This window comes from Candoia aspera, chromosome 5, assembly GCF_035149785.1.
Source record: "Candoia aspera isolate rCanAsp1 chromosome 5, rCanAsp1.hap2, whole genome shotgun sequence".
Lineage (NCBI taxonomy): Eukaryota > Metazoa > Chordata > Lepidosauria > Squamata > Boidae > Candoia > Candoia aspera.
In genome coordinates, this window is record NC_086157.1 from 12,566,668 (window position 1) to 12,590,527 (window position 23,860).

Here is a 23,860-nt window from a genome sequence, read left to right on the forward strand (position 1 = left end):
TGTAGAGTTTCACATGTTAGAAGAAATACTTCACCAGACTTGTCACATTCAGAGTGCCAATATTGGCTACCTATCTTCTGTTTACATCACTTGTTTCATCTATTGAAACTCATATCTTATGTTGTCAACAGTAGATCTTATCTTTTCTAACACATCCTCATAGCAGGCAGAGATGTAACTTTTCCTTAGAGTTGATTCATTTGGAATCGGGTGACTGGTGTACTTCTCCAAAAAAATGCCTTAGGCTACCAATACCTAATTTCTTTAAGGGAATATTTGAAGCAACCATCATTGTATAGAGATCCTTACAAAATTCTGACTGGGTATTTGATGAACGTGCAGTTGAAGAAGCAGCTCTCTCAAAAAGGAGAAATTGCCTGTTTTCAGTGAAGGTAAATCTTGCTAAACAACTCTTGTGTTTTGCGGTGTCACAATGTTGTTGAATATTAAAATGCTTTTTGGCCAATACCTTAACTTCACACAATTTACAAAACAAAATATCACCATTGCTACTAAAAATCTGCTCCCCAAATTCTTGAACAAGACACACACACACCCACAGAGTTGGGGAGCAAATAAAAAAAAGAAAAAACAGGTGAATTCTCACTTTCTTTGCTGGCTCGAACTTGCTGGCTTATCAGGAGGGTTGCCAATGACCAACAATATGACCAAAATATGAGTTAAAAAAATTAAGCACAAGTATGACATAACACCTTTAAAAAGTCAAAATATGACTTTTAAGGCAAAATAAAAAGCATCTAATTCTCACTAGATTACTCTAAAACATGTTTTAACTTACTTATAAATTCAAATAAATGTTCCAGAAAAAGTATGACCTGTCACAGAAATCCTTGCCCTACTAATCAGGCTATCAGCAGGTGCAGTAAGGGCGGAGAAATACTGTTTTGCTGCCCTTATCACCATAAGGTAATTGCTAACATGGGTCCTTTCCCATGTCCCGTCAGACTCAAAGTGAACGAGGAAGGTTCATTCCTCCAACGGGGCTCCAGGCATCTCTTCTGGCACATTTCCCTGAGCCCATTAAACCAAGGTCCACCCTAGGATCAGCGCACCAGAAGAGGCTGCATAGGAGCAATATGATCCATGGCCCCAGCCACCAACTCATTACAGGCAATGACTTGGGCCTCAGCTGAACCACCCACCAGATCCTCAGGGAAACAAGCTCTTGGGAACTACACTGGGTCTATCAATCACCTGGGTGGGCTGATTTAACAAGCCCTGTCTTTCTGCAGGGAGGGATGGCACCCATCAAAAGGCAACCAGGGCCCGATCTGACCATGGCAACCAACTGAAGTCAATGTCCGCTACTCCCAGATCGCACCTCAACTTGCCCCAAGACAAAAAACAGGTCCAGCAAAGGGCCATTGGCATGCTTTTTAGATCATATTCTCTAATTGTTTTCATTGTTGCATTGGTATCAAATTTCTTTCGTATTTTTTAAAATAACATTGATTTAACATTCGGTGTGTTCCTTGTTTAATTGATCCATCTGGCAATTCTTAATCCATACAACTAGTACTACTGTTCTCTTTAACAATTCCCCTTGCATGTAGAATTTGAAAGAGTTTCTATTCTGTGTTGGAATGCGTTAACATTAAAACAGCTTCCCATGCTAACAATGTAATGTCCTTGAAGTATCAGTCACTGCAGCAATGACTAAGTAAAAACAAGAAACTACTACTTTTCAGCTCAGAATATTGAATAATCTTTATTGAAAATATAAAAGACCTACAAAGCCACTGATACCCAGCATGGAAGAATTCATTAAACTGTACACACGTTTTTAAAAACATCAGAATAGCCGAAAGTCAGTGATGTTTTTCATGAAGTCTCTTTTCCATTCTCCCAGTTTTTTTTCCGTAGGAGAGTTCTGTGCAAGAATTGCTTTTCATGAAACAAACATTCTAAAAGCCATGAGTAAATTCATTATATTGTAATAGGAAACTAACAACATTACTAGCGATTTTTCCCATTAACGGTTATTAAAGCTTCTAGAAGAAAAACCATGATTTGGAAATTGAACAAAAATAATCAAAAGGAATTAGTAATTAATGCTGCTTTATCAGCCACACACAATGCTTATATTGCTTTATACCTTTCCCAATGGGGATTTTAGAAATATACAATGTGCTTAGCATACTAAAATAGTGTAACAGATGTTTATTAAACTTAAATTCAGCTGCCAGAAATAACTTTACAGCTCTCCCCATGGATAAAGGAGGGATGGCTACAAAAGTAACTTAATCCATGATATCCTTGATGACAAATTCGAGGCTACTCAGAAGCAAACCAAGAGTTATAAGCTGCCAGACGTGAATTCCTAATTTTCTGCATTGTAGCACCAAAGGGAAAACAAGTATAACTGAACATAAAGGAACCAACAAAATGTTAATTTTATCCATCCTAGCAGGTTGTATTTTTTTTTTTAAGATCAAAAATGTTCAATGCTAAAAGCACGTAATTGTAGTTTTGGATTGTACTAGCCAAAGGCACTGATTTATCCTATGATCTGCACCGATTACAAGAGGCCCCACATCAGAGCAACGTTTCTCAGCCCCATCGCTACACATCATCTTGGTGCAGATGAATTTGATCCATCCATTTAAACCACTATGATTGATTGAACTCTTGTGTTGAAGGATACCAATTTCTGGAGCAGAGCTTATTTAGTTTCTTGCAGCCCACTTCTCATAGAGGCACAAATATTACATATTTCACTAAGGAAGGGGGGTGGGTGGGAAATTATGGGAATGATTTCTTTTCCCATCCGTAGAAAGGTAAAATAAAACTCAGTATTTCATCTGAGGCAAAATGAAACAGTCAAGAATTGTGACTGAGGCTTCTGAAATAGCTTTATTTAGAAGGGAGGAAGAGGAAGAGGAAGGAAAGGAAAAGGAAACGAAAAAAAGAAAAAAGAGAAAAGAAAAGAAAAGGTAAGTTACCAAGGCACAATATGATAAACACGAAGAGTCCCTGAGACTCTGGTTGGGTTCACTATCTTCTTTCTCTAGTTAAGTAGTTCAGAAGAATTAGGAAAATACAATACAGACTATTTTATAGGAAATATACCTATAGGAAATAAACCAGTTGGCTAGAGAGTATATAGCTTTTTATCACTTTTTTTTTTTTAAAAAGACCTTTTTCAATGAAAAGATTGGTCCATTTTTAATTATCAGCAAGCCAAACTAATTACTTCACTAAGCTTAAAACTGTTTTCAATTACACCTTTGCAATATTGCTACAACTGGAGTAACTACATTCTAAAAAGCTTGATGAAGGCTAAATGAATGATGCAATCTTAGAGCGTTTTGTTATTTTGAAAACTGCAAGTATAGCATTTAAATCACAGTATCAATACTGAAATTTAAAGCTAAACTTTCCTTTAAGTTTATTGGCAACTCCACATAGAGAAACAACAAAAAATTGAGCCAACAATTCTGTTTTAGTTAATCCCAGGGTCATGCGATTCAGAATCCTCCAATAAAAATACTGAAATATGTAATGTATAATCCAGTCCAAGAAACCAAGAGTTTCAACTGACCCTTTCTTGATATAGAGGCTTTCTGGTTTTTTAACAGTTACTGCTTGCAAGAGGAGACAAACCAGAACCACAGGGTTGGGTCCACCCACATGCTTGCTCAAACGCAACAAATGGCTGTCACATCTGAGCCAGCCAAAGGTATACACATATGGTACATATCCGACTCCTTTCTTGAACTGTAATTTCTTAGGATTTCCCTGGTTTCCTGGAGTACAAGAAAGCCTCCATCAGATTCACGAATGGTACTAAGAAACTGGAGATTGTACCTAAAAATATAAAGCAGTAGGATGGACAGCCGGTGCTGGAACATATGCTGGAGACTAAAAACTTTTCATGTGCAGCAATTGCTAAAAATGGGAGACAATTGTCTCTGTATAAAAAGTCCATGCTGCAGAAAATCTGATTCTACCCAGCCTTTTTGCATATTCCAGCCACCGTGAGTACACTGCTGGAATTAGCTGGAATTGGCTGCTACAAAACAGAGAAAGCTGGTGTCATTGCACATCACCTGATTAACAGAACCAGCTTTCCCCCTTCTTTTGGAGAACAACCATACACTTTTTAGTTATCAGCATCATATACTTTGTATGTCTCAAAACAACCGAAAGAGCCTACCGCAGCAGTCTTTGCAAACGATTTTTAAAAACGATAATCTACATTAAAAGCTTTATCTTTTCCTTTCCAAAGAATCCAAAGCAGCTGCAAGTGAGGCAGAGCAAATCCCACAAAAAGGGAGTTTTTGCAGTTTTGGTTACATCAGCTGATGTCTGGAGGGGTAAAGTCTGGTACCCAGTAGTTTGCCAAACCATATTTTTAAGAGCAAAAGCCGAATTTTATGTGTGTTAGTTCCCTACTATGTTCCTCCATATTTTAACATCTAGAGTAATTTATCAAAATGGGTCCATGTAATTTATTCAAAAGCTGAACTTCTACATTTCTGGGAGAGATTAACAAAACCCCTCTCAACAATTAACTGCTTGTATAATGGGGACATGAAGGAACTTGAACCCAAAATTGTATCTAATCTCAGCCTGCAGAAAAAAAGCCAAAAACCCATGATTTCTACTTTAATATATTAATAGCCTAGGGAATCCTGGACAGAGGCCTCTTTCAAAGGGGCGCTTTCCGAAGAATGGTGGTCAACAACTCTGGGCTTTTTCAGGGAAGTGCTCCCACCGGGAGATCCCGGGACAGGCAGTTCAGCCTGGTCAGCTACAGGAGCCGGGTGGTCCGTCTGTGGGGCCGGGCGTAGCCGCTGTCGCTCGAGCTGCCTTGCAAGCTGTCTTCTGCGTCGCTGGCGCTCCCGCTGCTGTCCATCTCAGCAGGGGTGAATTCGATGCCTTCGATGTCCACCTCTACAATGAAACGCAAGCAAGAGGCGTTTCAGAGCAGTTGGGAAGACTCTCCATCGCTAAACGGTTTACTATTTATACAGCAAAAAGTATCTAAAGCCTGTTACACACATCGTCTCACAACTGAATCTCCTCACCAATATCCAACACCACCCCCATTCCTGTGTAACTTTTCACTAACCTATGCAAAACTTCAAGCCGTATTTATATTTGTTGGGTACCAATGAGAAATAATTATGTTCAGTAGATTCTGAACCAACATTCTGTCAATGCTTCCTGAAAGAAACTTATACAAGGAAGTACAACTAGTGTGCAAGCTTGAAAAACTTCCAAAATGATCAAAACAGCCTGTTCCGAGTTTAACAGTATCTGACAGTTGCATGCATCCTCCTAAACTTACTATACCAAGTTCAGAGTTACTAAATGAAGTAGAAGAATTAAGAAACATAAAATAATTCACCATTAGCTATTGAATATTGTTTAAAAAATTTTTAGTTCTGATATTCACAAGTTTTATTTATTTGAATTTTGATTAATTGCCTTTGTAAGCCACATAACGACCATAAGCTAACTTTTTTTTTTTTGGCCGTTCAATCATGTCCAATCCTTGGCGACTGCCTGGACTAGCTGTTGGCAAGGTTTCAGAAGTGGCTTGCCATTGCCTGCTTCCTATGGCTGAGAGAGAGTGACTAGCCCGAAGTCACCCAGCCGGTTTTCATGCCTAAGGCGGGACTAGAACTCAGAGTCTCCTGGTTTCTAGCCAAGCACCTTAACCACTAGACCAAACTGGCTCTCAAACTAAAATAAAGGATCTCAAAATTATTTATCAAGATTCTTATTTATTTCTGATTTGTTTTAATTACATTTTGTTTCTATCTTGATAGAGTAGCTCATTCCATTACTTCTGGGAGAAAAAAGACATTGCAGATGGGAAACAAAGCTATTGCATCTACTAATTTAATCTTGACTTCTGATGTCCCTCCCAGCAAAACATCCAGAAGAAATATACTGTTATAAATAACTTGTACTTGATAGTATCTATGATGTCATTGTAAGGAACTTCATAAATCATCTTGGTCAACTTGCAAGTAACATCTTTGTGACAAGACATTAAAAATCTGCAACCAGTGGGGAGTCACAGTTAAAAGCCTGAAGTAATGAGTTTGGGGGCTACCATGTACCAACCAATTTACAAGATCTGTCATACCAGAAGCATGCTATATTTTGCAATAGTCAAGTATCAAACTACATTTTAACAGCATTGTAAGAAAATGCCCAAAAGCAATTCATTTGGCACAAGTTGGTCTTAGAGTTGATTGGGCTAGTCCCTGGGGTGGAAAATGAAGCACTGGGTGAGAAGAACGCATCTATGACTCATAGACACCCCCTTCCCGTGGTTCATGAATGTCCCTTTTTTGAGTAAAGGGACCGAAAATGTCGCATTTCTAGTTTATCTTTCATTTTTTCCAATATTTTGGATTTTTAAAAAGTTGTATTACTCACTCTGAATGTTCACATTAACACAAAGGAAGAACTGGATGGCATTTAGGTCATAAAAGTGGGCAGGGAAGAGTTTTTGCCATTTCAGTTCTTCTAAGCCATTAACGTTCCTAGTCGGAAAAATCTGGAGGGATTTTATTTATTGACCACATATATGCACCTTGCAATCAATCCACTGTGTAGTTTGCAATAGTGAGGGGATTTTTTTGCTAGTGGTAGGTTCTGTATATTCCATCAATATACAGAGAAGGATAAATGTTCGTAGAAAAAGGTTTCTGCTTGCAATTAATGCACAAAGGGTAACTCCAAGTTGTCAAACTAACTGCTACCTTTAGTAATAAAGAACAAAGTCCAGGAAAATCCACTTCAGTATTTATTCTGTGGCAATAATAGTAACAATGCAACCATCACCTCAGTAGCTCCTGGGATACTATCCAGTATTAACATTCTAATTGTTGCAGGGTTTATTTCAAATTGGCCTGGAACAAGATGTTTTTTACAGCCTGACCTGTAATTTTTTTAACAGCAAATTATTTCTAGCGAAGTATTTTTATGAATACCTCAAGCCACTGTAACTCACTAAAAATCAGAAGCTGCTTAAGTCACTGTTTCTGTCTCTTTATAGCTTAAGATCTGTCTATAAAGATGGTCCTTGAATGTCTGCAGAATCACAAAAAGGATGAATTGGGAATCAGAACTACAAACAGTGCTGCTATAGCACCTACAGCAAGAAAAAAGAAAATAACTTGACGTTTGCAAAATGGAGAAATGTTTGGGAAAACTGTGTTTTGAATGCTCGTTCTCTTATTGGAAACCCTTATTGGGGAACTGGGAATGGAGAAATACGTTCTCCAAAAGCACTGCTACTGTTACAGCTGCTGGTGGATTTCCAGCAACAACACTGAGACCAATGGAGAGCTTCACATGATCAAACAGGGGTACTTCAGACCCTATAAATTAAAGGAAGTATGCTGGAATAAAGTCTTGCAGCAAGTAATGGAGAATCTGGGTTTTCTCCTATGGTGGCCAGGGATCATGTAAAGTTATATGACTGACAGGTTCCTAGGGATGTGGGGGTGCTGCACAGGGCTCACACACCAGGGGCTGCACACTTCAATCTTAGAGTAAGCCAAAATTGAAGTAGGTTACATTTTCAGTGTTAATGTTTCCAAGGACAAAAACCCAAAATAAGGAAGAGTACTATGAATTATAATATCCTAAAATATTTGTTCCAATGAAAAAAATAAATGCACTTTTTCAAAAAGTGGTTGATTAGGATAAGATCAAGTTCAAATACTTCAGACTTTTAGAAAAAAAAACTACTTTTATACCATGTAAGATTGAATTGTCCCACTTTTTTTTAGCTGTTTTCATTAAAGGCACATAAAACATGGAACACCAGATCTAACTCCATGTAGGGCACTGGTATTCTTTCCAAGGAAATGTTCCCACTCAAAAACCTCCCGAAGGCACACAGCACTAGGTATCTCCCATCAGCTAAGGCCGGGGAGTCAGACTCCCATGAATGATCCCGTAGGAACTTGCTCCTAGGACTACCGCCCCATGCTGTAGGTGAGGCTGCTTATGATGGCGGTTAAAAAAGAAAAAATCCTACAGTTCATCCCAGAGCAGTTAGATTATAAACTGGGACTAAGGATATGTAACACGCCTTGCTTTAATATAGTTCTGGCCCATTTCTGTGTATAATTTAAAATGAGGCTTGAAGCTTCAACATTTAAAGCGCTGGCAATGGCACCAGTCCTTGGACACCTCTACGGATGAGCCATAGCAAATGCCAAACTTGCAGCAAACATACACACCCCTTTAATTCTAGCATCCGGCAATTGGAGAAATTCTGGTTTTAAACTAACCAATGTCTACTCTTGGGAAACTCTGGTTTGCTTATAGCACAGGTGCCACAAGGTAGAAGTCTTCAAAATTTGTGCAACAGATGCTGCAAATTGTTGCTTTTAATGTGAGAGTAGGAAACTATTAAATATATGTGAGTTGATCATATAAAATGTACATTTTGAATTACATCGAATTTAGTTTTTGTCTCAGTTCCATGCACTTCGAGACTCTGACACTCCACTCAAGACAAAGGGTGATCTTCAGGTGAATATCCCTGCTTTATCTGTTATTAATTAGAAGAAGCCGGTGGGAGGGACACATAGCTCAGACGTTTGTGGCATTTAGGAAGTAAAAAGCCACGGTTTCCCACTACATTTGAATCATAGGTGTAAGGTTACTTTCAGCAGGACTGGCATTTAACCCTGCAGGTACACTGCTGCCTTCTGAAACAGGGATAGGCAAAGGCCTTCTTTGAGATGTTGCTGATTTCCCACCACGATTCCCTGGTTTGGCTAAGCTACCATGCAGAGTGCCAATCCTTAAATTAAGCCAAGAGCAGGCAGTATTTCAAAGGGATGGGTGTGTGAAACTTTCAACTTTCTGAAAGACCACAAAAGACCATCGGTTGATGCTGTGAAACAAAGGTGGCCTTTTTCAAGCTGCTCTGGGGACCATGAAAGGCAGGAATGGGAATAGGGAGGTAAACAGTTCCCCTGCTTCCCATCTTAAAACCAAGGATGCCCTCTCCAACTAAATCAAAGCACACCCTCAGGATTCAGCCATTTTGTATCACGTGTCAACAGCACGATCTGCTGAAAATGCAGATACCTCAAGATTTATTTAAAAGAAAGAAACAAGGTTTTTCTATGGACTGAAATAAACTTCTCTACTATCTTACAGGTTTCCTTTCTTCTTTTAGTGTATATTTACAAGCTTAAGTTAGATTATTTTTCTTCTGAAGTGTATGGATCTGAAGCAAGCAAAAGCATTCGAGACTCGTAAACGTATATAGGATTTGTAGTTGTGCAGGTCTGGGAATACGTTTTGATAGAGTTAAGGCATTTGATAACATGAAGTATCATCAATCACTCTAAATTTGGAGCTGTAGGAAGTATTATTTCTCAGCTAGGAAAAGGTTAGGAAAGAGGAAGGTTGAAAATTATCTCCACAGATCACCTGAAAATGCACAGGAAACTATCAAAGTCCTAGACAACATTCTAGCTTCTACATTCTGCACCATGAGACCTCCAAGTAATTTTAAAAAGGCACTCTCACATTAAAAAATGTTGCTTTTATATGCTTGGTATTGGTATCTTGTACCTCTGACGTTAATGCTTCATTGCTCTCTGCAGCAACCAGTTTTCCCTCTAACTGCTTATTAAATTTGTTTTCCAGCCCATCATAAATTACTGAAATTCTGTTTCTTAAAAAGAAGTTGGATAGCTTTGAATTGCCTTAAATCTTGTTGCTGGACATTCAGATCTCTGTACTTCTTTGTGGATCTCAAGTGTGCATACTTCTAGATGAGAGATGGCAGAATTCAAACTGCCTACCTTGCTCAGAATCTGTTGATATCGTTGATCCAAGGCTATCTGTGCGAACTCGTTCCAGGCCCTGCATGGATAGCTGTTCCAATCTACGTTTGAGGTACCGATGTTCTCGCTGTAATTGTTCTTTAATATTTAGAGCTTTCCGGTCCTGTTCTTCCAATTTCTACGGAGTTAAATTAATGAAACCCATCTGCTTAACAAAGAAAATAATCTTCTGCTTGCATTAGCCTCATGTTTCATGTGTACCTGGATTGCAGAGAAGAGATCCTGAGGAAGACTGCAATGTCCATACTATTACTGTCCACACACTGCTGATATAACAGCTGTACTCTTACCTGCATGAGCAGCAAAGGGTGGTAGACAAGGAAGCTGAAGACTTTTCCCAGCAGTCCTGATCAGGATAGTTGGGGGAGAAGGGGAAGGCTCCAAATATCCCCTCCCCCAGCTATTGCTACATAAATGACCTGATTCCCTATTGCTACTAACAATGGGAAAAATAATCCTAATTAACCTTGTCCCCCCAAAAAGAGTTTCTTCCTTCAACAACAATCCTTGGTTGGGTTCATGCACAGAAAAAATTGTAGTTTAAACAGGACTGGTTGAATAAACCCCAGGACCAACCATCAACAGTAAACGAAGAAGGAATCAACAAATACACTGCAGACTAGCACTTGGTAGAGTGGCCATTAAGGCCTTGGAAAAGATACTCAAATGCCATGAAATACCTACAAAGATCAGAATAGTGCAGGGTTGCTCAACCAGGGTTCCACGGAACCCTAGGGTCCCGCGAGAGGTCACTAGGGGTTCCCTGGGAGATCACAATTTATTTAAAAAGTTATTTCAAATTCAGGCAATTTCACATTAAAGAGCTAAGTTTCATCCTTTATTTTTAGCTAAGAACACTGTCAGTGCGTATATACGGGCCTACCCATGAAACAAATATAATGACATTCCTAATATGTAACTTCTGGCCTATATCTGAGCCTGAATGTGCAGGGGTTCCCTGAGGCCTGAAAAGTATTTCAAGGGTTCCTCCAGGGTCAAAAGGTTGAGAAAGGCTGGAACAGTGCAAGCAATGGTATTCCCTGTGACAAAGCAAAAGTGGGACTTTCAAAAAGCAGGATAAACAGAGTACTGATGCTTTTGAGATTTGGTGCTGGAGAAGGCTCCTGAGAATATCATGGCCAGCCAAGAAAATAAAGAAATGGATGATCAAACAAATCAACCCAACTCTGGCATTTGTGCCAGAGTTCTCACTCAAGGCACAAATGACCAGGCTGAATTCATCCTACTTCAGACACATTAGGTGAAAACTCAGCTCTCTGGAGACGGCTCTGATGTTGGGAAAGGTGGAAGGAAAAAAAAGAGGATAACCAGCAGCAAGGTGGACGGGCTCAGTTACAGTGGCGATGGGTGCGCTGCTGGAAGCCTTGAAGGACCAGATCAGAGACAGAGAAAATCTATCTATGTGGTAATTAAGGGCTGACCCGACTTGATGCACATGACCAATCAATGGCTTGATTCACATAAGAGCACATGAAGGCAAAACCATCCTATGTGTGAAAATGGGGTGCAAGAGTGTCTTGAGCCCTCTCAGTACATTCCATGCACTTCCGCAGCTCTTCTAGAGTTCTTGGTGGACTGAAGTATTGCTCACTTCAGTTCTAGATGCTTCAAGTCTTTCTTTTTTTAAAATCCTACTTTCTGTAACTTAGTAACTGCTTCTTTAAGTGTAGAGAATATTTGATCAAATAGTTATCTACTGAAATACTGGAAGAACAGGAAATGTGAATCTAAAATTATATTGCATTAATTACAATGTACATTCATTTTCTCCCATAAAGTAATAGCTTCAGTACTGTTGAAGACATGATTTATAAATGTCTGTACTGAGAATTACATAACAAACTTAAACAAGTTATATACTTTTCTAAAATGTCAATAATAGTACATACTTCAAAATATCAAATTCATTTAGATGATTATGCAAGTGGCATGAGATAATTCAGTGGAAGTTTCCAAAAAGTGAAAAGAGTAAAATGTACTGCAGTTATCTCAGAAAGTTTCTTTTAATGACTGAGACAAATAAGACATTTTCGCACACACAGAAGTGTGCTATACATTAAACGATCTATGTAAGGATTCCAATATTTTGCTACTTCAGTATAAAGAGGAATACAGAACCATTGGTGGAAAATTAATTTGGGGGTTCCTAGCCCTGAAAATGTAATGTTGTAAGTAGCAGGTAAGTTAAACTGTCAGACAGAATCTGGTAGCACTTTTTAAGATTACTGAATTTTATTATAAGGCATAAGCCTTTGAGAGTTGCATCTCATGAAAAACTATTCCTTATAATAAAAAAACCCCAGATTTAATAATAAAAGATGCCACCAGATTTCTGAATTTTGGCTGCCATTGACTAACACTTCCCTCCTACTACAAGATAAATCCTACCTACCTCTATAAAATTGCTTTCTATTCCTACTAAATTCCTACAAGATGAGAAGACATCACTGATAAAATGAGAGTACTAGTCCTAGTTGCATGAGTGAATTTATTTAATTTAATCAGAACAGCAAACTAAATCAGAACTAGAGTGCCTGTCTTAAGTCAAATTTAAGGAAGATAATCATGCAAAAAAAGATATGCAGAGGAAGAATTATGCTGAGGATTATCAGCATAATAGCCAGATGTAACTTTATGAGAAGACCCGCAGTCTGTTTCAAAATAGTTTCAAGGGCAAAGTAATAAATAAAAAGATTTTTCAAATGAGAAAAAGGAGGTTTCCGACTCCAACTTCCAAACTGGAAAGACTGCACAATGCAAAATAGAAAGAAATCAGGTTTTACTAAATTACAATTCATAAAATCAAAAATCCAGAATGGTGTAGAAGACATACCTAAACAACGCCTCAAGGAAAGGAAGGAGCCACATCTGGAATGCTGTCTCCTACCTTGGTCCTCAAGAATGAATTCAAATGGACAAATTGGCAGAGAAGAGTAACTACGTTATTTACAACACTGAGGGTCTTTTAGATGAACAGAGATTTTAAGTTTGGTCTGTTTAATTAAAAAAAGGAAGTACAATAAAGGATATTATAATAATCTGTAAAACAGATGATTAAAAGAATATGGAACAATGTAAGCAAAAAAAGTGACAGCTAAAAAGCAACTGACTTTATAGTTAGGTAGTCACATAGAAAGCAAAATTAAATCTGTTTAATAAGCAAATTATAAATCTGTTTAATAAATAAATAAATGGAAAAGTATTTAGTTGATTACAAAGTGGGTGTTACAAACAACTTGTTACGGGTAAGTTGAGATTGTAAATTAAAAACATTTTTCTATTAGTTAAAATGGATGTTTCATAGCAGCACAGTGTATCAGAGGAGTCAACAGCTTCTGTCACAAAGTACACGTGATATAAATCCATTTGCACTGGAGGAGAACCAGGTGAAAAGCAAGCACTTAAATCTTTCCCCTTTCAAGCACTTTGGACTCATCTCCATTCCTACCAACGTAAACATGATTTTGGACTGCAGGAGTCTTAAACTCTTTCTGCCAGTTCTTCTCTATGGGAATGTTATGTCCTCCTGCAGAAGTTCTGCACTGAAGGTCTTGTTACATGTGGTATGTAATTCAAACAAGGTCAAGTACAGTAATTACAAGTTGAGTTCATGTGTAGCTCTAAATCAAGGGTTTTAAAACCATTGTAAGTAAGCCACAATGACCTGGCTCACATATTATGTTAAGCAAGAAAGAAAAAGAAAAAAGCTTTTGTTTCATACACGTCGAAGCCATTATCTAGAAGTCTCAGTTTTTAAATGTTCATTTGTGGCACACAGTGTGTGTGTGCATCAATGTGAATTCTTCACTTTTTAAATATCCTAAGTTGTGGGCACACACTGGATCCATAGCCAAACATGGTAAACCACAGGATGCTCCAGAAAGCCTGCTTTTGTGAGATTTATTTGGTTTGTTTAGGGCTCAACAGTGAAAACATGACCTTTTGTGGTTGCAATGTTTGCTTGTTTCTTAAGGTGGTGTACAGTTGTAGTATAAAGTCCCCAGAGAATTTTTGGGAACTAAGAAGTTCAGTAGCTTCAGGGCATATTTATAAACAAGGTCATGTGATTTATGAGTTATTTCAGCAGTGTTTTTTGAAGTTGGGAAAAATATAATTTGAGCCAAAGTCTGAAATGATCAGAAGAAATGAAGGAGACCAGTAGTCAAGCTCGGAGTTTACCTATTTTATACTAGTGTAACTGAAGGCCATCTTTGGTGTTTATTCTGAACACAAAAAGGTTGCGTAAAGCAAGTAAATAAAATCATATTGTATCATATCACGATTTTAGATGCCCTGAGTAATGGAATATTAAGCTGACTGGTTCCCTATTGAAGGCCACAAAGCAGAATATTCCACAAAGCCAAGTTACTTAGGCTAGGTCTAAAACAAAATAAATTTATTTCTGATTTACCTTAATATGCATCTTGGCTCTTTTCAGCAGGCTGAGCGTGGTGTGTCTAGTACTCTCAGCTCCCAAAGGGACAAGCTGTTTTAATTCTTCTAAATATAGTCGTAGCTTAGCCCGCCTGAAATCATCAAAATTAGAATTTTGCTTTAGTGTAATTAGCATTCAAAGTCTGCCCTACTTTCTACACCATATTAATTGCAAATAAATAAAACATACTTCACTGTGATTTTTCAAAAGATAACATTATTTCTGAGGAATAAAACAGCGGGTATCATAGCAAGTTGGTAATTTTCTTTTAAATATGTTAATAACTGCAGGGCACTGCTTACTTTGATGTATTTATATCCTGCCTCCATCATTCCATGGGAAGTGTACGGCCACTCAGTAAGGGCTGCTGAGAGTGCAGGAAAAGCTGGAGTGCTGAATACCAAGCCTCCATGTGGCAGCCACATTGGCTTTTTCTCACACACACACACACACAGTCCCTCCATTTGCATAAAAGGTAGGAAGCAGCCTAATCTCCTAAATAACAAATGCATTGGATATGACAATGCAAAACACAAAAACCAAAAGCAACTTCAGGGTATAATTAGGAACACTCAGTTCCCAAACGTATTTCGGAACAATTATAAACGTCACCAAATGTCTGAACCCAGCATCAAACTGGGAGACACCTAAAAGACTCACAGGTGGTCCCATCATGTAAGCATTTGGAAAAAGAAATGATCCCTACACTACCGATTCAAAATTTTTGGAAGGGTTAAAATATCAGGTAGAGTGGGAAGGAAAAAAGATAAACAGGATTTTAATTGGTAGCTTTGGTACAGAATTGGCAGAAAAAATGGCAAGTAGAGGAGGACTGAAAACATCTCTTGTGAAAATGTATGTCAGTATCCCCACCCAGGAGAAAGAAATACATTCTTGCCTTTACATGTAAGAGTTATGTTATATACAGTAGCTTGTCATTATACAGTACCTGCATCCAATTCTATAAATAGTTTTTCATAAAGGTTTTGCTACTGTATTTTAGAAGCCACTCAGGACAGTCAACACTGAATAAATAAATGGTTGCCTTAAACACTTCATGTGTCCTTAGGAAATATTTCAGTCTTTTTTTTAATTTTTCAGGAAAAAAACAAATAAAAAGTTACTTCCCCCCAATTCTTCTCTCCCTCCTTCCCCACCATTCCTTCATCACTTTTTCAGAATCCTAATCTGCAAAGAGAGTATATCATGGGGAATTACAGATGTGCCTAATGCCACAGATCAGAAAAATTGCAGTGGTTTTCACCAAAAGACCCATTTTGTTCAGCCTCCTGTTTCTAAAGTGGCTTCTAACACAGAAGGAATGCAGGATCCCACTTGGGCCTCCCAGCTATTATACATGAGAGACCACCTCCTCTGATATTTGAGGTAACCTACAACTATCTTATCTATTAGGCACCTACACGGAGGCTGGTCCATGTACTAAATGAACTCTAACAAACCCTAGCTGGTTGATTCACCAAACATGCTAAAACCATAAGCACAGTATAATGCTAAATCCATACCACACAGTGTATCAATCCAAACAAGCCTGATTCCTGGTGACTGAATTCCTGCAGGGTTTTTTTGGTGGTGTGATAGAAGTGATCTATTTCCTTCTTCCAATATGTTCCTTAAGCCAACCAAATTAGTGCCCTAGCAATATCGAATAACTAATCCCAGGGGGAGATGGGCACTGGCAAAATTTGATTGACAGATAGATAGATTCGATAGTTTAACTCTGGGTGCACAAAGTCCTTCCTTTTCTTTGTCCTGAATTTTCTATCTTTTAGCAATACTCTCTCGAGACAGAGAAAATAAAAAACATTATCTCCAACCTTTCCTCCATCCCATGCATCATTTTATACTCTTCTATGGTATCTCTTACTTGCTTCCCTCCAACTCCAGTTAAAATCTGCCCACGTAAACCTTTCCTGGAGGAACAGCTTTGGCCCTTTGATCATTGTGACTGTGCTGCTCCACAGCTTTCCAAGATCTACAAAGGACGGCTGAGGGGTGCTATACTGAATTGAGATATATATACAATATACTATGTGTAGCTGTATCATAAATTTTGTATTAGTTCATTTACTATTCAGGCTTTTCCTAATGGGAATTTACTTTCCCCACTGACTAAACCAGCATTTTCACTATGATTTTTTTTGCACAATAAACTGCCTTGGCCATTTTAATTCACCAAAGCCCAATTAAAGAGTTCCATTTGGAGGGAGAGGAAAGAATTTCTCATTTAGATCAACACAAAATAATGTAAGAATCCATCAGGATCCCCCCCCCAACTCTATTACTATTTATTTTCACACTGAAAGTGTTTATTCCACTGCACACTTGACTCCTTTTTCCTGAAATGTTCAACTTCATTTATAACAAAAGATGGAGCATAAAAACAAACCGTTATTGGCAAAGGACTGGGAAAGAAAAAGATGTGTCCTGGTTGGATACAGAAAAGCTGAGACAATGGTGCTTCTCCATCTTCCCAGCAGTCTCCAAAAAATCCCACAAGGGATAGTGTATCACTTGGGGTCCCTCAAATCTCCAGCTGGCTCTGCTTGAGAACAGTAATGCCTTCATGAGCACTATCTAACAACATTCAAGTGTGCTGATTAGAGCTTTTAAAAGCTTGAGACCAAGTTATTGGAAAAACCAGAAGAACCATTTCCTTCCATGTAAATCTGCCTGTGCTTTAAACTCGGTTAATGTCAAAGTGAAATAAAGCATGTGACTGTATGTTTTTCTCCAGTATGTGTATCTGTGATTTAAAAGCAGTCAGTCGTGAGATTCTGAAAAATGTTAATATTGGTTTGCGGTTGTTTGTTATATACCAGAGGCCTGAGGTAAACTGATATAAAAATTCTCATGTGATAAAGTCCTTACCCAATTATATGGCCAAAAGGTGTAAGGCCAGTTTCCAATAATACAGGAAATGCCATGTGCACATTTATGTTCTACAGTCTCTAAGAGACAGTCTGTCCCTGTGTCCACTGTGTACGAAATGAGGGTGGAGCCCTATTATTTTAATAACCAGAAGTATACACAGTATATGGAAGAGAAGCACACCCTTGCTTCTTTTATCTTCCTTCTGGTGTTTCTTCCCAGACCATCTCTCTTCCAAATTCAAGACTGAGCCAACCCGTTAAAAAAAGGGCCCGAAGCAGTGCAGTGCTGGGCTTCAGATCTGATTCCAGAAAGGGTATTCCTCTCTGAAGACTCCTTAAAGCAGCGATGTATTTTCCCAGGATTGGGTGGCTGTCCTCTGCAGCTACCACGTAACTCTGGAAAAAGATGCAACTGCACTGAGCGTTGCAAGTAAGTATTACACTCACACCTCACATCCCCCAAAGCACCATTCTGGAATGTACTTCAGAGTGCTGCGTGGCCCTGACTCGAAGACTTGGGGTTAACTAAAACGACAGGGAACAGGCCTTCTCTTCCCTTACCAGTATTTCTTTTTAATATCTGTAACATGGGGTTTTAAACTAAGCAGGTACATACTGTGATTTGTTCCACCATACGATTCCCAAAGACCAATTTTAAATGTGGGACAGGAAAGGAAATTGGAATAGTTCTTCCAAAACTGTAATTCCATTAGGTAATTATGTCTTCTAATTAGTGGTGAAATTTGTGAATGCTAATCTGTCAAAAGAAAAGGATCAAGGATTACTTCATCTTTTTCCTTTGAGCTTCTTCCTAGAAGAAAAATAGGCCTTTAAAATTTCTCATTCTATAGACAAAAAGCAGTAAATACTGGAAAACAGAGACAGGCAACTGGTGCTTTGAAAATATGTTTTAATCTATGTTTTCAGCCTGTGAAAACAGAAATTCCGCAACATCTTATTTAGTTCTTTTATTTAATAAAATTATATGGCCACCCGCTTGTCAAACGACTCTGGGCAGCTAACAAGGGCTAAACGCATTCCAAACAAGGAAAACAATAAAATAAAACATAATAAAGAAAGATGAACTTCCGTTCATTTTAATATAGTTTAACATATATTCATTGTTAAAACAAATGCCTTTTTGTTGCATGGCCTGCATCTTATTTATCTTATCACTTCTGCCAAGCTGAGAGCTTCCTTTTTAAAATAAATCCTCTAATTCTTTAGCAGCAGCCAGATGAAGTTCCAGCTTTCTACTGATCTTTTATCCATTATTTATAAGAAGGGAGCAACAAAAGATGGTAACTAACATATGAATAAGCAACATAAAAAGACACTCATGTGGAAAACCCTTTTTCAAAATAGTAATTCAGCATAACTAAATTCCAGCTAAATTATCTGCCATCTGGATATATGCTAGAAATGTGGAAAAAATGATTTTATCAATATTAGACCTTTCATATCCAAGTCTAGATATTTTGGGACTTTAAACCCATCAAAAATATTCTTGGAGAAAGGCTAACAATGGCTGCTTCTTTAGGTATATGGAAAGTATTATTTCATATGACCGGGAGAACCATGAAATATGCTAATTAGTGGAAGCTTTCCAAACTCTGAAAACTGAGAAAAGGTAATTAAATTACGAACTTAGGATGATTGGTGGCAGCAATCATTCCTAACACTATTTCCAAAAGCAAATAGAAGAATTGTAACCACAATTAGAATATTACACAAAACTTGAAATGTCGCATCCCATTTTCACTTTCTTTAATTAGGGCGTGGAGATTCTTCAAGGGAGCTGTTTTGCAGAGAAGGCACATCTTTTCCCAGGCTGACACGACTACTTTGTAAAGCTGTTCTGGGCGGTCTCCACACGTGTCTGCATTCACGCGCAGAGGCAGCCGAGAGCATTTTACGAAGCAGCCGCGAAAAAGCCCAGAAAAAAGGTGCAACTGCTATATTCGTTCCAAGAGCGCGTTTCCTATGTCCACCTGTGTTTTCCAAGACTCTGACAGCATTGTAGTCTTTCAAGGGGTTGTACTTCTCTCCTGTTAAACTCAGTAGAACATATATTTTCATTTCTTTCCACCAAACCCACTGTTAACTTTCTGTGGATGGGAATTTTTTTTCATTTTCTTTCCTACTAGCTTAATTGTGTGCTTAAGTCTTTTAAAATTACTTAAATTCATTTAAAACTAATTCCAAAGGAGTCTTGTGACCCCAAGCAGTTACAATTCCTGAAAATGAAATCAGAATTTATTAAACATGATTTTATTTGGAATTGAAATATAAATCACTCAGAGTTCTAATATAACTGTTTTAAAGCAAGTTTCTGAAAGCCAGTTGTCCAAATCTGCTGCAAACTCCTGATGAAATATGTATATATAAAATTATCTGCATAAAATGGTACATATAAATATACAAATGAGTAAAACTCATGAATTTGTGATAAGCTTATGAGTAAATTTTTTTATCAATTCTGTTTAATTATTACTACTTACCTATGTTTTTCTAATTCATTATGTGAGGACCTATAAAAAACAGAAAACATGATACTTTAGAATATTATGTATTAAATAAAAATGGAAAACTTCATTTAAAAAGCTCATAATAGGAACTTTTTAAAAAAGAATTTAGGCACTTCTCTCAGTATACAAAGAACACCATTTGTATGTTTTCCTCAGGTTTAACACAATCTTAAAACCAACTTGAATCAGATTAAATTTCCTTAATACCACAAACTGAAGAAATTAGATTGATGAGACATAATGGAAAACTCAGTTATAGGACTAACTGAAGGCTAAGTGAGCTTGCATGAAAGAAGAGTATTGCACTAATTAGATATGTTTTTTTTTCCTCCTGACTAGAGAACTTAAACCAAATGAAGAAGCAAGTTCAACAAACACCAAACCTTATAGAATACTATCACCATACCATGAGGAAGGAAGCCATCTCATGGACCCTTTAGAATAAGCTGACATTATCTCACCCTTATATTTTGGGAAACTGCATGGGAAAAATACTCCCGTGAACGGAAGTATAATTACTGCTGTGCCAACAGTGTCACAGCACATGCAATGCAAAAATACCACACAAGTTCAACACTAATGCAGTGCAGAGTCTGCACTGATGTACCACCAGGCTGGGAATACCCATCATTTTATAGGCCAGAAAACTAATTACTGTAAAAGATTGAGCTGAAGGGAAAAATGTCACTGTATGTTAAAGACTGGTGGCTTAATCAGATGATCAGAAAGCTTACCTTGTATTTGGTAACCACCTCTTATGATGTGAATGTACCTGATATGCTAATAGTGGACTCAACTTAGTATGCATAGGGGAGTTGCCACACTCTGCCAGCTATGCGATTCACTGAGAGTGAACTGCAATTATTCTCCACACAACTTGCACAGCAGCTGTAGCTAAAAAGTCTTGGTTTCACACACTGTACTAAGTCTGGTTTTACCATACCATGTTTTATTCAGCATAGTTAAGCAATCCATCACTATTTCCAGAACAGAGACATGAAAAAGACAGAGTACTAAGTCAGTGACCAGCATGTCATCATCCTTGGACTCCCAAGATCTACTTTAGGGCATTACTACAGTCTGTCAACTGATTGCAGTCAACAAGGCACACAGATGAGGCTGGATTGGGCCACAATTCTATGCCCAAGGGGTCCCAACAGCATGAACAGGGTGCCTGCCTGAAGTTTCCAGGGTGGTGCCTTGTCCAGAGCAGGTCCCGCACTGCCTTTCTGCTACAACAGATGCATCAGCTTCTTCAGATCAGTCCTGAAAGTGACTTCCACTGATCAGTGCTGGCTAGGCCTTCCTGCCCCCTTACCAGTCAGAGTCCAGCCCTTATCAGGTCCCATCTGTGAACGGAAAACTACAATTCCATCCGATGTGTTTTTCTTTCAGCATTAGTGTTGCCCTTACAGCAGGAGCTACACTTCGCAAGATTTTCCCTTTATTGTTTTATGAAAGGGAACAGCTTGGACCCTGGAATCCTTCACTGGCTCTAGGGTTCACAGAGTTGCCCTCCCTTCCCCACAGCCTGCCACCTTTTCTTTGGGCTGTATTTCCAAACTTTTAACAGCCTCCTATCACAAAAATCAACCAAGCAAAGTTTTCTTCCTTCCTCTCCCTACCAGGAAAAAAGTGACGGTGCTTCAGGACCAAATCCACTCCCAGAGCAGCGAAATGAGTAACTCCTGCTGTTGCAGTTGGCACCTCATGGTTTACAGCTTGGGGAAATGGGAAGCCACAAGAAAACCCTGCCTTTGTGGGATAAATGTGTGTTTCCCTTGGATTTCTGGCTATGCCGTTTGGAAGAGCTCCTTTGTAGGAACCAAGCAAAGGCAAGTGACCAAGTGAGGAAGGTTTGAGGGGTGTGACCTCAACAGCCCAAGGGTTAACCCAGGTGGAGCTCTGCTGGCATCCCATTAATCGGACACCCACTCGCTCCTACCCCAGTGTAAGTCCGCCCCTCTTAAAAGGCTGCTGTCTGGGGATCTCTGGGAGATGAAGTCCACCCCTCATAAAGTTGCCGAGGTCGAGAAAGACTGCCCTGACCGCAACAGAAACACCCCCTCCGCTCCCGGCCGGGTCCCCACAACCTGCCTTCAGCTCACCCGCAGCCCGGGACGTTCGTGCCAACCCGCCCAAGCCAGCCTGGACGGGGTCCCCGCTCTTTGGCCGGTCGCCGGCGGGGCTGCGCGGTGTCAGGCCGGGCGAGGCCTATTCGGGCGGCCGAGCCTCCTCGGGAAGGCCCTGAGCTTGGGGCGACGGCGCCCCGAGGAGGGCGGCCGGGCGGCCCGGGCGACTCGGCGGCGCCGCTTGTACGCGTGGCGGCAGCGGCGGCGCTTGGAGGAGAGCCCCGCAGGAGGAAGATGGCGGCCGCCCGGCCTCGGCGGGGTCTGGCGGCAGGACCCCCACTCACCGGCTGCTCGGGGCCTTCCTGGCGGCGGTCCTCCTCCGGGCGCAGGCCCGGTCGAAGGGCAGCGCGGAGGCGTAGCCGTGCTCGGCCTCTGCGGGGAAGAAAGCGCGGCGTCAGAGAAGGCGCGGGCGGCCCAGCCCCGCGAGCCCCGCGGCGCCCGCCCGCCCCCACCCGCCCGCACCGGAGCCCGGGCCGCGCACCCCGCTCCCGCCGCTCCAGGTACTCGGCGGCTTCCAGGAGCATCAGCAACGAGTTCCACTCCATCGCCCGCCGCAGCTCTCCTCCTCCTCGGCAGCGGAGGGCTCGGGCTCCAGGCGTGCCGCCTCCCAGCCCCGGTTGGCAGGTCGCTCGCTCAACAGGCAGCCGCGCCGGCCAGTCGCTGAAGGCGGGGCCGCGCCGCCGCCAATCGCGCCCGGGACGAGACGTTCGGCCCGCCCTGGGACGCGGACAGCGTGGACGGCTCGGCGATCCTGGTCGCTCATAGGCCAGCCGCTATAGCAACAATTTAGAAGCCGAAGCTTAGCAACAGCACGTGGTGGCCCGGCCCCGCGCTCGCTGAGTGGCCGGTCGCTCGCATGCAAAGCAGGACGCCGCGCGGGATTGGGCGCGAGGAGCCCATGCAAATGAGGCCGGGGAGAGGGGCGGCCTCGCTGACGTCGGGAAGCGGGGAAGGGATTGCCTGGCTGCCAGGCGCGGTGTCGGGCGTCGTCGGAACGCGCGTTGGGGCGGGTGCGGGCGGTCTTTCCTCCGCGGAAACGAGTCGCTGGGATCATAAACCAGATTCCGCTTTGTCTGATGTTTCCTCCCGCGGATTCCCCGCAGCTGCATCTCCAAAAAGCGAGATGGGCGCCCTGAACCTTGACTCCTATGCCTTCCCTGTCCAGGAATTCCACCTTTATTCAAACATCTGCGACCCCTCACTCCCCAACCCGCCGAGCTGCTTTCTGGAAAGGGAACCGCGTTGTTATTTATGATGGTTTGGTGTCCTGAAAAGGCAGGATAGTAATAATGGTGATTGAATGAATATATGAAATAGAGCCAAGCCATTCATTGTGCAATCGCCCTGCTTTACTAGCAAAACTTAAAACACTGCATGCACAATTATTAGGCAAGTTGTATTTTTGAGGATGAATTTCATTATTGAACAACTACAGTGCTCTCAGTCAATCCAAAACGTTAACAAACCTCAAACCTGAATATTTAAGAAAGTAAAAGTGAGGTTTTGACTTTCTTAGGAGCATATCTATGTGTGCACAATTATTGGGCAACTATTAGTGTGCAGAATTATGCAACTAAATGAAAAACAAAAATTCCTGCATCTCGTATATTTTCATCTGTTAAAGTGAGAATAATAACTCAAAATTCACAAACGTTTCTGACATTTCAAACAAAAAATCAGTGACCAACATAGCCACCCTTCTTTGCAATAATAGTCATAAGCCTTCCATTCATGGAGTCTGTCAGTTTCTTGATCTGTTGATGATCAACTTTTTGTGCAGCAGCAACCACAGCCTCCCAGGCACTGTTCAGAGAGGTATACTGTTTTCCTTCACCATAAATCTCCCATTTGAGAAGGGCCCACAAGTTCCCAAGAGGGTTTCGGTCAGGTGAGGAAGGGGGCCATGTCATTATTCTTTCATCTTTGAGGCCTTTACTGGCTAGCCACGCAGTGGAGTACTTGGATGCATGCGATGGAGCATTGTCCTGCAGAA

The 23,860-nt window shown here is 40.4% G+C and overlaps 1 protein-coding gene across 1 annotated transcript; it reads right to left on the bottom strand.

The window, feature by feature from the left end:
• Nucleotides 1-1,710: 1,710 nt before the first annotated feature.
• Nucleotides 1,711-22,457, bottom strand: MXD4 (MAX dimerization protein 4). Its single transcript, XM_063304612.1, has 6 exons — nucleotides 22,349-22,457; nucleotides 22,152-22,239; nucleotides 19,709-19,738; nucleotides 14,293-14,407; nucleotides 9,819-9,978; nucleotides 1,711-4,917 (listed from the first exon to the last, which is right to left on the bottom strand). The coding sequence occupies exons 1-6, from the start codon at nucleotides 22,410-22,412 to the stop codon at nucleotides 4,775-4,777; spliced, it is 600 nt and encodes a 199-aa protein (XP_063160682.1). The 5' UTR covers nucleotides 22,413-22,457; the 3' UTR covers nucleotides 1,711-4,774.
• Between the last annotated feature and the right edge of the window lie 1,403 nt (nucleotides 22,458-23,860).